The sequence below is a fragment of the Colobus angolensis genome, unplaced genomic scaffold, assembly GCF_000951035.1.
Source record: "Colobus angolensis palliatus isolate OR3802 unplaced genomic scaffold, Cang.pa_1.0 Scaffold108, whole genome shotgun sequence".
NCBI classification, from domain to species: domain Eukaryota; kingdom Metazoa; phylum Chordata; class Mammalia; order Primates; family Cercopithecidae; genus Colobus; species Colobus angolensis.
The window spans coordinates 3,987,248-4,004,133 of NW_012111808.1; the positions used below are offsets into that span (position 1 = coordinate 3,987,248).

The 16,886-nt window shown below is 41.8% G+C and overlaps 1 protein-coding gene across 1 annotated transcript in view; it reads right to left on the bottom strand.

Annotated features, from left to right (window-relative positions):
• TXNL1 (thioredoxin-like 1) overlaps positions 1-5,384 on the bottom strand; it is a 35,981-nt gene extending 30,597 nt beyond the window's left edge. The window contains exon 1 of the mRNA XM_011949215.1: positions 5,025-5,384. Coding sequence (XP_011804605.1) covers positions 5,025-5,122 — 98 coding nt within the window. The 5' untranslated portion in view covers positions 5,123-5,384. The remainder of the gene's footprint in view (positions 1-5,024) is intronic.
• Positions 5,385-16,886: the final 11,502 nt, after the last annotated feature.

Consider the following 16,886-nt stretch of genomic DNA (forward strand, 5'->3'; position numbering starts at 1 on the left):
ATATGTTTAATATATATTTAGTTATTTGGGCAAGCTATTGTAACTACTAGAATTCAACATCCTAACATACACTGACATCCTTCTTAGATTGTAACAAACCTTAACAAACTACAAGGGCAGATCTGCTTTAAGAAAATTCAATGTATCTCCAGCCTGCGCAACATGACAAAACCCCATCTTTACAAAAAAATTTAAAAATTAGCCAGGCATAGTGGTGCATGTCTGTAGTTCTGGCTACTGCTGGGGCTGAGTTGGGAGGATTGCTTGAGCCCAGGAGGTCAAGGCTGCAAGTGAGCCATGATCACATCACTGCACTGCAGCCTGAGCAACAGAGCAAGACCCTGTCTCAAAAAAAAAAAAAAAAATGCAGTGAATGGTAAACATTATCTACAAAACTGATATATTCATCAATTCAAGATAAAAATCACTGCCTGGGCATGGTGGCTCACGCCTATAATCCTAGCACTTTGAGAGGCTGAGGCCGGCAGACCACCAGGTCAGGAGTTTGAGACCAGCCTGATCAACATGGTGAAACCCTATCTCTTTAATTAGCAGGGTGTGGTGGTGCGCACCTGTAATCCCAGCTCCTCAGGAGGCTGAGGCAGGAGAATTGCTTTAACCTGGGAGGCAGAGGTTGCAGTGAGCTGAGATCATGCCACCGCACTCCAGCCTGGACGACAGAGCAAGACTCCATCTCAAAAAAAAAAAAAAAATCATTCACACTGTTTAATGGGGTAGGAGCGGGGAGACTGGGATGACAGATGACACAATGTATATTCTTTCAACCCTTTAGTAACAACTGGTACTGTTTATAACCACTAAAATGTATCTGGGCGTAAGTAACAATTTGGAGACACCTGTTTAAAAATGTTACCAAAAAGAGTATCAGAGAGTGAACTGAATTGCAGGCAGAGGTGTAAATTACTCAAGGAAAGGCATATCAAAAATTGTCAGGCTCTGTGCGGATACACAGAGATGAACGTGCATTTCTTTTCTCCTTAGGCTGCAAAGATCAAGAACAGCACTTTATAATTCAAACAATGCATTTATTAATGGGACCTTAAACAAGTTATCTAACCTCTCTGTGACTCAATGTCCTCAACTGTAAAACAGGGACAGTTGTTAGGGTTATTCTGAGGAACGAATGAGTCCATATAAGAGCTTAAACAAGTTCCTTACACAGACTAAGGAATATGCAAGCATTGACTGTTTTAATCCTTAAAAAATACTCTGGGAAAAGGGTGCTAACCATTCAATGAGGAAAAGACAGTGTTTCTGATAAACGGTGTTGGAAAAATTGGATATCCATATGCCATAAAATGAACTGGACCCTAACTTTATGACATATACCAAAATTAACTCAAAATGGATCAAGGACCTAAACTTAAGAGCTGAAACTATAAAACTCTTAGATGAAAAGATAGGGAGATGGCTTCATGACTTTGAATCTTGCAATGATTTCTTGAATATGACACCAAAAGCACAGGCAACAAAAGTATAGATAAATTGTGCTTCATCAAAATTTAAAACTCATGCATCAAAGGGCATCATCAAGAAAAAGACAACCCACAGAATGTGACACAGTATTTGCAAATTAAATATTAACATCTAGAATATACAAAGAACTCCTGCAACTCAACCCAGAAACAAACCACTCAATTCAAAAATGGGCACAGAAGGCCTGGTGCAGTGACTCACACCTGTAACCCCAGCACTTTGGGACGCTGAAGTGGGAGGGTCGCTTGGAGCCAGGATTAAGACCAGCCTGGGCAACAAAGTGAGACCTAGTCTCTAAAACAAAAAATAAACTAGCGGGCATGGTGGCATGTGTCTGTAGTCCCATTTACTTGAGAAGCTGATGCGGGAGGATTGCTCGAGGCCAGGAATTCAATGCTGCAGTGAGCCATCATCTCAAAACTGCACTCCAGTCTGGGCAACAGAGCAAGACCCTGTCTCTAACAAATGAGAAAAAAGAAAAGCAAGCAGGCAAGCAAGCAGAGATCCCTGTATAGTAGTGTCCCATAGCAGCATTATCCACAACAGCCAAAGGAAGACACAACTGGAATGTTCATCAAAAAACGAATGGGTAAACAAAATCTGCCATACACATAAATGGATTATGTTATGCAGTTATAAAGAAGAATGAAATTCTGAGACATACTAAGACATGGATGAACCCTGAAAACACTATGCTACGTGAAGTCAAAAAAAAAAAGGACAAATGTTATGATTTCATTTATATTAGGTGCCCCAAATTGACAAATTCATACAGACAGAAAGCAGAATAGAAGTTACCAAGGAGGTAGATAGGGAGAGGCAAATTACTGCTTAATGGGTACAGTTTTGTACCTTAGGAGAAGTAAGGATGGGGAGTTACCCTTTAACGGATGTAGAATTTCTGTCTAAAGTTCTAGGAAATAGTGGTGATGGTGGCACAACATTGTGAATGTATGGTCAAGTCTGGGTATGCAGGGGATTAGTTTCAGGACCTCCAGCGAGACACTAAATCACAGATGCTCAAGGGCATGATAGAAAATGGCATAGTAGCTGTACATAATCTACGTCCATTCTCCCATATACTTTAAATCATCTCTAGGTTACTTATAATACTTAATGTAAATGCTATGTAAATAGTTTTTATACTGTATTTAGAAAATAATGACAAGAAAAAAAGTATGTACATGATCAGCACAAATGTAATTTTTTTCCCTAATATTTTCTATCCCCATTTGGTTCAATCCATGGACAGAGGGCTGACTGTCCTTAATGCCAATGAGTTATACTCTGACAAATGGCTAAATGGTCAATTTTATGTTATATATATTTTATCATAAGGCACTAAAGATTCTTACACAGGAAAACAATCTATGTATCATTTTAGTAAAATTTAGACTGAGAGTGGATAAAGCATAGAAGTTAAAAAAAAGAAAAAAGAAAAAAGGTTTAAAAGAGGGCTGGAAAGGAAATTAAATAGATGCTGGAGAAACTATGCCCTCAGTCTAAACTGGGACATATTAACTTTGATCTAAGAGGTTTCTTACAAGATTTTACTGAATACAGTTCTTTCTGAGTCTAATAGTGATCCCTCATATACATAAATCTGGGGTCCTATTGACAATGAATTTAGACAGGATGTATTAATGGCCAATAAGTTCGAGGAATATTAAAGGTAAATACAATACTCTCACCAGATTTGTAAACGTATATGCTTTTGAACTTACTCCAAATTCAAACATTAATTTTCTCTCAGTTTTTACAAAGAAAAAGAATTTTAATTCCACTAAAATACCTTTTCAAAAGTAATAGATCTTTACCAATCAATTTCTGCAGTTATGCTTATGCTTAAATGACACCACGTTGATAGAAAAAATCTTCCTTCGCAGCAATGTTTCCCCACTTTTCTCACTTCAATCAACCTTTATTATTCTATTATCTCTCCCACTGCTATAGTAAGTGGGAAAAACAATGTATCACTGAGGAACAAAAGTATAAAAGCTTCGACTGGCCAGAATTAGAAAAGTGAACTAAAAGTGAGGTGAGGTTCCTTACTGAAATCATATCTTCCCTTTTCCACTGTGGCCTAGATACTTAATGTACTACAGGTATTCCCCTATTATTAAGAATACAGACATTACAAATTTGCTAAAAATGAAAAGACACATTTATAGAATTCTAACATTCCTTTTAGGTATTTTAATATATATGACATCACTTATCCTTTTAAGTTTAGTAAAAGCAAAATTCCGTATATCATATGGGTACCTAGTCCACCACATGAAATGCAAGGTACTATCCTTTATCAATTCAGTGTAAGAGACTGGTCCAAAAATAAGTCTTGTTTTCATATGTATCTGCATCCATTCCCTAAAACGATGTAATCCTAACGTCACTATTTACATACTCAACATTTAGTAAACCATGTACTAGAAACTTTTTATTTTTGCTCTGAAATTCAAAATGGAATTTTGTGTTTATATAGTTATTTGAACAGTAAAGTGTGTTACCTAAACAGTGACAACAGTAGTAGACTGCTCCAAGGTAGATGTATAAATAACGCCAAGGGGTCAAGGAAAATAAAGCGGAGACCTCTAATACTTCTAAGGAAATACTATCAACATACACAAGGAGAGATCTGTGAAACACACACACACATGCTGAAATCTTGGTTCTCAACGCCGAGTTCCAACACGTCATTCTTATATAGGAACGTTATTACACACACATCCACTATAAAAGGTCCACCTGTTCTGCGACCTGTAATTTTGTCGATATTTACCAAAGACAGTTAACATACATCAAGATCCCTGTCCTCTTAGTGAAAAAACAGAGCCTGGTCAAACTAAGACACCCGGCCAACTGGCCACCTGTAATACATATGTACTATCGTGTGTGACCAGTTGCAATCGCATACACAGGGGAGCCTAAGCTACAAGTTAGTGGCCGAACGAGGAAGAAAAAATTTTAACTAATTTAAAAAGCACCCTAACCCAACGTTAACTTAGTTCAAACTGCATTAGCAGAAATTTAAGACTAAGAGCTACGCATATTAGTTGGATCGCCCCATCTGAATCTTCAAAGGCTTTAGAGATGTAGGTGGTGAAGAGAAGCAAAGTGTTCGGTAAATTAAGCTTTTGGAGCTCTGGAGATGCAAATGACAGCTGGCTCCGGAGAAAGAAGGGGTCAGGCTCAGGCAAGGGTGGTTGCGGAGACTCCCACAGGCTGAAAGGAATAGGGGCGGGCCACCCCAAGTGCAGAGTTTGTAAGAGGATTGAAAAGGAGCAGGTGAGGAATCTACTGAGCTGGAGAAGTCGGGCAGTCAGGCCTCCGAGCCTGTCTAGGACCCCCTGTGCATAAATAGGGGTTCACACTCGAGAAATGAGGCCTAATTCCGGCAGCTCCTGGGGCTGCGGCCACTGCCGGACATTCCGGGGCAGCAGACGGCTAGGAAACCAGGACCAACAAAGAGTGAAAGGAAAGCAAGAAAGGACAGACGGGGACCCACAAGGGCTCGAGCCTGGCCTCACCCTCTCATGGTGAACTTGACCACGGCGAGTCGGGAGCCCGCGCCGCTCAGCTCTGGCTGGAAATCCGGGTCGCTCCCGACGGGCTTCACCCCCACCATCCTCACAGAGAGCCCGGCAGGGTGGCCGCGACGCCACTGGCTTCGAAACTGAAGGAGAAGACGATCTGGGAGAGGAAGCAGAGACGCTCAGGAAGGCCGAGGCCTGGACACAACAGGCGGCGACCGCGGCGTCTTCTCCCGGGACTCTCAGTGCCGAGTCACGCCAGGGAGCGGAGCGGCCCAGGGGGCGGGGAGGGATGGGGGAGGGGAGAGAAGAAGGAAGGGAAGCCTTGCGGCACCCGGCAGCCACCGCGCGGTAGGGCCGCCGTCGTGACGTCATTTCCGCGCCGTCCGCTTTGGCCTTCACCGCCCAATCCCAAAACGCGAAGCGTAGTCCCACCCTCGACTGAGTAGCCTCGCGCTACCTTGAGCGGCGCAGGCGCAGAGGCAGACGTGTAGAGGTCTCGTGCGCAGGCGCAGACTGAGACTTAAAACTTCGCATATTCCTCCGCGTGTCCCAGATCTGAGACTTTCACCTAGGAGGTGTCTGAGTTGTAACAGTGAAGAGGAAACTCGTTTTACTCCGGGGTTCTTAGCTGCTGTCCAAGGCACCCACTGGAAGTACTTTGAAGATGCTCCTGTACTGTATTCGGAGCAGGTCTACACAGAAGACAAAATAAGGTTTAGGAATATTTATTAACAGACTTCATTACATATGGGGCGCTTTCTGTGCAATCATTCAGAAAGTATCGTGCACCTGTCGTTAGGTTTTGACCAAAAAGATGAAGACACTACTCCTCCTTTAGGAAGTTCACGGTCTAGTGACTGACGCTAACAATAATTTGAATAGGAAGCGGAGGAGACTAACGAGATGGAAGGGTGGGGCAGCGTCAACTTAACTAGGAATCTGACTCCTGGATTGAATCTTGAAAGAGAAGCAAGGGTTAGATGGATGGTGAGAGATAATATTCCAGGCAAGGGGACCACCAGGTGCAAATTCTTGGGTTGAGAGGGTGAATAAGAAGAGTAGCTAATATTTACCACATGATGTACCAGGCAAGAGATAAGCTCTTTATATGTGTACTAGCTCATTTAATCCCTGTGAAGCAGGTTCTGTGATTTCATTTCAAGTCAAGGCAGGCTAACGCCAGTGTACTCTTTTAAATATTAGGCTAGGTCCAAATTATTTGTCTTTGGATTTAGCTGGGGAGATGAAATTGGAGGGAAGGCCGAGGTCAGATAATGACTAGCTAAGGAATTTGGATTTTGTCGGGATGAGAATGGAAAAAAAAATTTGAGGGCAATTTTGCGATTACAAGTGTGGTGAAACTCCCGTCTCCACCAAAAATACAAAAACTCAGCCGGGCGTTGTGGCGCGCACCTGTGGTCCCAGCTACTCGGAAGGCTGAGGTAGGAGGATTCCTTGAGCTGGGGAGGTCAAGGCTGCAGGGAATCATGATTGAGCCACTGCACTCCAGCCTGGGCGACAGAGCCAGACCCTGTCTCAAAAAAAGAAAAGAAAAAAGAAGAAAAATGTGTCTTTAGAAAAGCCCTCAGGTAGCAGCAAGGAGGATGGAAGGCAGTGAGATTCATTTAGGAGGATACTGTGGTGATCCAGGAACTAAATTATGAAAGTATCTGCAGTGGAAATGAAGAGGAAAGGACATGTTTGAGAAACAATTATCAGGCCAATTTAGTGAGATGACAGAGGAGTTTAAGATAACTCAAACATTTCAATCGTGTAGCTTTTAAAAAATGAGTTAAAATGCCTGTAGGACATCCAAGTGAGAGATACAGTAGATCATGAGAAGGATGAGCCTGGAACTAAAGAAAAAGGATGACGTTACAGATTTGAGAGTCATCAGATTGGGTGATAGTTGAAGCCCGGGAAATGCGAAAAGAGAAAGCTAAAAGTGTTGCAGAAACATATTAAAATAATTATTTCTTAACCCAGCCACACCAGAGGCACAGAAATTACATTTCTTTTTCATGTGATATCAGCACATTGTAATGGTTTTAATAGATAGAAGTCCCCATAATAAACATTTGCTTTTTTTTTTTTTTTTTTGAGACGGAGTCTCACTCTGTCACTCAGACTGGAGTGCAGTGGCACGATCTCGGCCCACCACAACCTCCGCCTCCCGGGTTCAAGCGATTCTCCTATCTCAGCCGGCCCCGGGTAGCTGGGATTACAGGCACACACCACCATGCCTGGTTAGTTTTCTGTGTTTTTAGTAGAGACGGGGTTTCACCATGTTAGCCAGGGTGGTCTCAAACTCCTGACCTAAGGTGATCCGCGCGCCTCGGCCTCCCAAAGTGCTTGGATTACAGGCGTGAGCCACCATGACCGGCCTTGCTAAATTTTATGGCCATGCACAAACTAACCTCTCAGAACCTCAGCTTCTTGTTTGTGAGCCTTGGATTAATAACACCTGCTTTCTAGGATTGTGATGGTAAAAGGTTATATTGGATGATGTTTATAAAGAACCAAATCATAAGATACTTGATAAATGTTTATAAACAATGGTGTATATTCAGCTCGTCAGCTAGGGTTGCTGTAAAAACTCAGTCTTTGGCTATAACAATACCAAAGACTTGAGTGACTTTAACAGAAGAAATGTATTTCTCACAGTTCTGGAGACTGGGAATCCAAGATCCAAGTGCTGCTGGTATTGGTTTCTTCTAAGGCCTCTCTCCTTCACTTTTAAATAGCTGCCTTCTTACTGTGTCTTCACATGGCCTTTTCTCTGTGCACACACACACATGCACATACAGTACAAATCTGTTTCTCTTCCTTACAAGGACACCAGTCCTATTAGATTAAGGATCCACTCTGATCCACTTAACTTTTATTACCTCCTTAAAGGTCCTGTCTCCACATAGAGTCATGTTGGGGGTTGGGGCTTCAACTTATGAATTTGGTTGGGGTGAGGGAGCACAGTTTATCCAGAACAGATGGATTATTATTATTTCCAACTGTCCTTCCAGTTTTGCCTAAGAAGCAAGTAGAAGTGGTCTCCACTACAGTAGCTATAGTAGATATGAAGGGAGGAACAGGGCTTATGAAAGCAAGATGAAAAGAGGCATTGTAAAAGTTAGCTCTGATAGGGACACCATGTGTCCCTCCAGATCTCCTCTCTACCTTTCTTCATTCTGCTCTCAGCCCTAGGAACCTGCCTACATGGACTGCATCAATAGGATCCTCTGTTGGAGCTTCTTGAAGAGATTGGAGGGTAGAAGACAATGAGATCCAGTTAGTAATTCCCTTAGCTCCCTTCCTGCTGTGTTGCCACAGGTTGTCTGTGTCTCCACCAAATGCCACAGCTCTTGTCATACCATTACCCTCTTTGGGTTCCTGCAAACACTGTCTTCTATTGTCTCTTTAGACATGGAAGTAGAAATCACTCCTAGCTGTTGGTAGCACCCAGAGACCAACAGAGAAATTCTGGGCCAGTCACCTAGTGTAAGGAAAATGGATGTGACTTGGTCAAGAATAGGCCGAGGTAAACATACTTTGTGACTCAGTGAGTTTGGAGCACAGGCGCATAACTCCACTTGTTATGTAATCACAGCTATGTAGCTATAACATGGGAAGGCTCATCACCTATAATGGTTGGAGCCACTGTTGTTTGTAAAAGGTATAACTGCCCTGCTGACACTGTACATACAGCAAGGCATGACTTGGCTCATGCCCAGAGAGAATTAAGCTGCTGACCCTATAAGGGAGAGCTGGCCTTGCAGACCAGGAAATGCAGCTGCGGGTGTGGGAGTGGCAGAGCTGGAGCAGGCAGCTGAGACAGAGACACATAGTTTAAAAGAGCTGCTGAGTAAAACCATCTTTCACCTGCCTACAGCCTCCCGAGTGTTCTTTCAGCTATTTGCCATCCATCCACCCACTCCCTTCAGACCTCAGCATGGGCTGGAACCGGACACTGGGTGTGACAGCCTGTTGATGCTACCTAGACCTGACTAGACAAGATAGTACTGAATTGGATACTTCACATTAAGAGCAGAGACACTTGCCACTGTAATGTCAAGGCAGGCACCCATAGGAAACAGGTACTTGGAAGTCATAATTCCTAGATGGACTTCCCAGGCTTATAGCATGAACTATCTCTGGCCACCTAGCACTAGCCTAATTGGTAAGCCCAGATACCACCAGCTAATGGACAACATCCAGAAACTTCACTCTCCTAATACCAATAAGGATCCTTTGGTTTAAAAAGAACCACCCTTCCCACCCAGAGCATAATTGTGTGATGAATCTAGTCCCCTTCTTTACAGTTAAACTTTTCTACTCACTGCTCAATCCTTGATGTCATTGTCTTTATTTTCTCTTTAGCAACACCATTGCTTTTTTGTTTGTTTGTTTTTTGTGACAGAGCCTCTCTCCTTTCACCCAGGCTGGAGTGCAGTGGTGTGATATTGGCCCATTGCAACCTCTGCCTCAGCCTCGTGAGTAGCTGGGATTACAGGCACCCACCAGCACACCCGGCTAATTTTTATATTTTTAGTAGAGGTGGGGTTTTATCATGTTGGCCAGGCTGGTCTCCAACTCCTGACCTCAACTGATGAGCCCTCCATGGCTTCCCAAAATGCTGGGATTACAGGCATGAACCACTGTGCCTAGCCCACCATTGCTTTTTTGATTTTCCTAAACCCTATCTACATGTTTGTTAATACTCCCCTTACCAAATTATCCTCAATTACCCATTTTGAATATGCTTTTTCCTGTTGTGACTCTGCCTGATATAAAAATTTAAGAATTGTTTAACACCAGGGAAATTGGAGGTTAGAGGATTAACATAGCAGGCTAGAGAAAAATATATGAGAGTTTCCAGCATAGCAGTCATAGATGATACCACTAAAGTAGATCATAAGGAAGTATACAGAAAAGCAAAGAGTTATAGCAGAAATTTAAAGACAACTGCAAATAGGGAGTAAAATGAGAAAAGTTAACAGAGAAGCAGAGAATCAAGAGGACTATCACAAAAGTAAAGTGTCAGAAGGATGAAGGCTGTGACATGCCTTTGAATGTAGCAAGGGAATAATTGGTTTTTATCTGAACAGCCAGCACAGTTCAATGAATTAAGATTGGAATCAGTTCACTGACAACCACAACAAATTCTTCAGGACCTCCGTGTGGCAGGCACTGTGCCATAGCCTCAGAAGTTAAAGATGATTATTACATGTTCCTGTCCTTCGGAGCATACACTTTTGTGATAGCTCCATGTCCAGGGGTATGGGCTAAAATGAAACGCATAGACATGTGATCAACCCATAGTTGTGATATACATATATGTATATATATATTTACTCACCATGTATATATATGATTGAATGATGTGTGCTCAATTTTCAAATTCTAAGCATACAACTAGACGAGTTTGGGAATTATGAAGCCAGCTTTCCTCATATATATGTATATACATATATATTGAGTAAATATACTTACATAAAATTTAGCATTTTAACTTTTTCTTTTTTGAGACAGGGCTTCACTTCATCACCCAGGCTGGAGTGCAGTGGCATGCTCATGGATCACTGCAGCTTCGACCTCCTGAGCTCAAGTGGTCCACTTGCCTCAGCCTCTCATGTAGTTGGCCTGACAGGTTCATCCCACCACGCTGAGCAAATTTTTTAATTTTTTTGTGGAGACGAGATCTCACTTTGTTGCCCAAGCTGGTCTTGAGCTCAACTAATTCTCCTGCCTCAGCCCTGCAAAGTGCTGGGATTACAGATATGAGTCATCGCACCTGGCCCATTTTCACCAGTTTTAAAGTGCACAGGTCAGTAGCATTAAGTGCACTCACTGCTATCCATTTCCAGAACCTTGTCATCATCCCAAACAGAAACTCTGTACCCACTAAATAACTCCCCATTTTCCCATTTCCCCATCCCTGCTAGCCTCTATTCTACTTTCTATCTCTACGAATTTGCTTATTTTAGGCACCTCATATAAGTGGAATTATATGGTTATTTTTTGTGACTGGCTTCTTTTTCTTTTTTCCCTTTTTTTTTTTTTTTTTTTTTTGAGACAAAGTCTTGCTCTGTCACCCAGGCTGCAACCTCTGCATCCCAGGTTCAAGCGATTCTCCTGCCTCAGCCTCCCAAATAGCTGGGATAGTTACAGGCATGCGCCTGTAACTAAGTTTTGTATTTTTGTACAAAAATTACCATGCCCAGCTAATTTTTGTATTTTTAGTAGAGACAGGATTTCACCATGTTGACCAGGCTGGTATCAAACTCCTGACCTCAAGTGATCTGCCTGCCTCAGACTCCCAAAGTGCTGGGATTACAAGTGTGAGACACCACACCTGGCCTGGCTTATTTCACTTAGCACTGTGTTTTCAAATTTCTTCCATATTATAGCATATATCAAAATTTATTTTATTCCTTTTTAAGGCTCAATAATATTCCATTATATGGGCATATCACATTTTATTTACTTATTCATTTGTTGATGGACACTCAGATTGTTGCTACCTTTTAGCTATTGTTAACAATGCTGCTGTGAACATTGGTGTACAAGGATTTCTTCAAGTCCCTGCTTTTCATTTCTTTTTGGTATATACCTAGAAGTGGAATTGCTGGATCATATGGTGATTCTGTTTAACTATTTGAGAAACTGCCAAACTGTTTTCCACAGTGCCTGCACCATTCTGCGTTCTTACTAGGAGTGTATGAGGGTTCCAATTTCTCCACATCCTAGCAACAATTGCTAATTTTAATTTTTTTGATAATAGTCATCTTTGTGGGTGAGGTGATATCTCACATTTCCCTAATGACTTAAGATGTTAAACATCTTTTCATGTGCATAATGCTTATTTCTTTATTTTCTTTGGAGAAGTGTCTGTTGAAGTCCTTTGCCCATTTTTGAATCAGGTTGTTTGTTTTTGCTGTTGGGTTGTAGGAGTTCTTTTTTTTTTGTTCTTTTTTTTTTGAGATGGAGTCTTGGTCTGTCGCCCAGGCTGGGGTGCAGTGGCACAATCTCGGCTCACTGCAACCTCTGCCTCCTGGGTTCACGCCATTCTCCTGCCTCAGCCTCGCGAGTAGCTGGGACTACAGGCGCTGGCCACTACGCCCGGCTAATTGTTTTGTATTCTTTAGTAGAGACAGGGTTTCAATGTGTTAGCCAGGATGGTCTCGATCTCCTGACCTCGTGATCCACCCGCCTCGGCCTCCCAAAGTTCTGGGATTACAGGCGTGAGCCACCGGGTACAGATGCGCCCAGCCGGGTTGTAGGAGTTCTTTATATATTCTGGGTGTCAATCCCTTATAGAGTAAATTTCTTTCAGATATTCCATTCTATGGGTTGTCTTTTCATTTTCTTTGTGGTGTCATTTGATGCATAAAGGTTTTACATTTCAATGAAATCCAATTTACCTATTCTTTTCTTTTGTTGTCTGTGCTTTTGCTGTCATCTCTAAGAATTCAAGCTAGGCATGATGTCATACACCTGTAGTCCAGATACTTGGAGGGGCTAAAGTGGGAGGATTTATCCTAGCTCACTGTGGCCTTAACTCAGGAGTTTAAGGCCACAGTGAGCTAGGATTGAGCCACTGCACTCCAGCCTGGTGTAATTTGTGCAATATTTATGTAATATAAATATTAAATAAAAAGGAAATCCTGCTCCATAATTTCCAAACTCTTTCTAGTTGTATGCTTTGAATTTGAAAATTGAATATATTATTTTCCCAGGTGTCCCTAGGTGGCGCAATATATTTTTAGTCAAAAGGATGTCATTTCCCTTTGATAGCAAATGTCTCTTTAGATGTCATCAAGTCTCCAGATGTACCATTTATCCCACTAACATTATATTCTTTAGTTTTGGACACTAGGCTGTGCCTTAGGGGAGAGAGTTTCCTAGGAAGCTGTAGGGTGTTCTATCACTGTCACAAATCTCCTGGAGCATACTAAAGAAACTCACTGGCAACTCTCAGAGTCAGTTCGAGTGTTTGCCAAATATGTACAATAGTTTTTTCTTCTGACATTTATATCTGTCATTAAACTAGTCATTAAACTGCTTAGAGTTTCTATTAAGAAGCCCAGATATTTAGAAAAATATTTCTAACACCTCAGCCTCTGCAATAAAAACTGCATTTTAAATTTTATTTTAATTTTTTTAAAGAGTATATTGAGGGTTTTGTCTTGGTTCAGGCTATTCTAATAGAGTACCATGGAGTTGGTGGTTTAAATAAACATTTATTTCTCACAGTTCTGGGGGCTGAGAAGTCCAAGATCGAGGTGCTGGCCCAAATCCAGTGTCTGGTGAGGGCTCTCTTGCTGGTTTAAGAGGGCAGTCTTTTTTATGTATCCTTATATGGTGGGGAAGAAGCGGGTGAGAGAGAGAAAGAGTGGAGAGGAAGAGGGCAGGCAGGAGAACAAGTATTCTCTCTTGTCTCTTCTTTCATAAGGGCTCTACTCTCATGACCTAGTGACCTCCCAAAGGTCCCCATCTCCAAATCCATCACATTGGGGTTTCAATATATGAATATTGGGGGAAATGAACATTAGTCTCTGGCATTATTGGAATTAACTCTTCAGAACTGAAAAACTACACAAAACAATCTGTGTTTTCATTTAATCACTAGCTGTAAAAGAGCTCTTTTTGGTTGTGGTACTGTAGATATTGTCTAGCTAGAAAAGACAGACAAGGAAGGAAATGATAAAATTCTTTCTTTCTTTTCTTTCTTTTTTTTTGAGACATGCTCACACTGTTGTCCAGGCTGGAGTGCAGCGGCGTGATCTCGACTTACTGCAACCACTGGCTCCTGGGTTCAAGTGACTCTCCTACCTCAGCCTCCCAAGTACCTGGGATTATAGGTGCATGTCACCACACCTGGCTAATTTTTGTATTTTTAGTAGAAATGGGGTTTCCCCATGTTGGTCAGGCTGGTCTCAAACTCCTGACCTCAAGTGATCCACCCACTTCGGCCTCCCAAAATGCTGGGATTACAAGGAGGAGCCACTATGTCCAGCTAGTAAAATTCTTAACAGAAACTTCACTGTATTCAAAGCCCTCTCTTAGGCATGCCCTTGAGCAAACACACACATAACACATACACACCCTCATCATTCAGTCCATTCTTAAGTAGCAGATATCTGAATACCTGAGTACCTCTGAGGGCCAGATACTGAAGAAATCCAATAAAAATCAAATATATGTTAGTGGTTTCTGTACAATAAGGAAGTGGCTTTTCACACAATGTTGAAAACAATATTTCCCACCAAAATTCAGAACATCAGTATTACAAGCTCAGTAGGAGGATCAGCCGCACAGCAACTGGTGGAAAGCACCAGGTACATCACTCCTCACAGTAGTGGATCTGCCTGTCTCCCTGCCTCCCTGCCAGACCGAGTAACTTGACCACAAGAACCAAGTCTCTGCATTTGCTGCATGCATAGTTCAGCATAGTGCCTAAAACCACTGGATGGTGAATAAGTGACTTTTTTCACCTTGATGAATTAGAATTAGAAGTAAAATAATGTACTATTTCATGAAGACGGAAGTAAAGTTAAGGTAGTCATTGCCACTGTCTTCCTTACCTCAGATTATCATGGAGCAAATGCTAGGCATCTGACAGTTTCATCCGTAAATATTTCAGCCTGCACATCTGGAAGATGAGGAATCCTTTAAAAAATAACCAAAATGTCATTATTATTTTATAATATGTTACCAAGGCTTCTTTAATATCATTAAACAGTCAGTTAAAATTTCCCATTTTTCTCCTAATTTAATTTATAGCTTACTTGAATCAATATCAAAATAAGACACATGCATTGCATGGGTTGATAAATCTTATGTCTCTCTTTTATTAAAAATCTGTTTAATCTGTATTTCTTTTTTTCCAACTTTTTATTCGGGGAAAAAAAAAAGAGAGAGAGAAAAGTTGCAAAAGTACCATGATGACTCCTGATTGTCAGTTGTTAAAAATGGTGTCATGGTGCAGGCTGGGTTCTCTGGGAAGCTGATGCCGAGGTGAAGTGAGGAGTCCAAAAGGTTTATTTATCTCACATCTGTGAGAGGAAAAGGGAGGAAGCAGGACTGGGCGGAGGAAGGGAAAAAGCAGATCTGACAAAATCTCTACTAACCCAAGAGGGAGCTCTAGTACAAAGATTGCCTGTTAAAAGAGTCCCCCACGGGAGCAGAAATTCCTATGCCTCAATACCACCCCCTAGACCGGTGTCCTCCCTAGGAAGAGCGTGCCCTGGACTTTCCTCACCTTGCTCGGTCAGTCATCAGAGGCTGCCTCAAGATTAGTGTGATCTCAGCCGGAAAGCCCAGGTAACCCTGAAGAAGCTAACAGGGAGAGTGTGAGCAAACCACTCTCCTTGCAGCTAGGAAGTGATTTCTTTCTTGAAGTGGAATCTGGGTGGTGCTTCTTGTGTCTCCCGTAGTCCACTATTTACACAAAAATGGGTCCCCTTCTCTTCACCGGTTTGGGGAGCAACTCCTCCAGATTTCTGGTCATCTTCTGTTCCTTATGGGAAACCTAGAAGAGGGAGGTTAGTGGATGATCTACAGGCTGGTGACCAGGGCTACCACTAGTACTCATCAGCTCCTCCTTCATTATCTATTCCCCTTGCTAGTCTTGCTGGTTTGGTGAGGAGGCTGAGAAACCCTCATTTGTGAGGAGGTTTAGCACCCCAAACCTTATCACCTTCACTCCTTCCTAAAAGGCCTGAGTATGGAGTAACTGGAGATGTTTCTAGAAAAAGACATTTTGTTGCTTGGAAAGAAATGGTTTGAATCATGGAAGTCATGAGACAGGAAAAAAAGAGAAGTATTAACACTTGACTTTCATGTCATGTGAGAAAGTGCAAAAGAATCTCTTAATTGCACCAGGCAGTTTTAATTACACAAAAAATCATGCAAAAAACCCTTATCAAGCCTCTTTGCCACAACATGATAAAGTGTGAGGATTCTCGGTATTAACATAAAGCCATCAACCATGACAGGACTTTTCCGGGAGAGGGTCCAGGAAGGAAAGGGGAGTATTAGCAGAGTACTAGGCACCGTGGGGAATACCAAAGTATGACTGATAGCCTCAATGAGAAAAAAATAACAATACACATGAAGTGATCAGAAAATAACAGTAGCAATAAAGTCACTGTTAGACCACTGGGCTATCTTCCTCTTTTGAAATTTGTAAAACGGAAGAACAAGCCTCCTTGAGTTTTGCAGAGCTAACCTGGAACTTAAGAAGTCCGGAAGGTACTGGTATGCTGTAGGCTAATCTGCTACTAAATTCTCAAACTCCTGACCTTGTGATCCGCCCGCCTCGGTCTCCCAAAGTGCTGGGATTACAGGCGTGAGCCACCGTGCCCAACCGACAGTTGTCATTCTTTCTAGCTCTCCAGCATCCAACACACTTTCCAGTGTTTAGGGAATTCCCTACTTGCATCTCAGTGGGAAGCAGAGCCTGCCTTCATCCATGGAAGCCGAATATGTCAGGTTCCCCCTTTCTCAGCTTCACCTTCAGCAAACGCTCAATAAATATATGTTGAACTGAATTTTTTAATTAGTTAAATCTGTTAACATTTTTGTATAATTCTCCTAGATGAAAGGAATAATTTATTCAAATAAATATACTGAAGGTCAGCTTACTGAAGACACAAATCTTAGTTTTCAGGAAGGTTATATGTAAAAAAGGTGAGAGTGTGTGTGTGTGTGTGTGTGTGTGTGTGTGTGTGTAATGTGTGTGAATTTTCTGAACTAGAGCATTTTATTCATTAATAATTGAATATTTATTTTAGTTCTGTGGCTCAGGAGATTCCATATATATACAGACTTGGCAATAACTTTTTTTTTTTTTTTTTT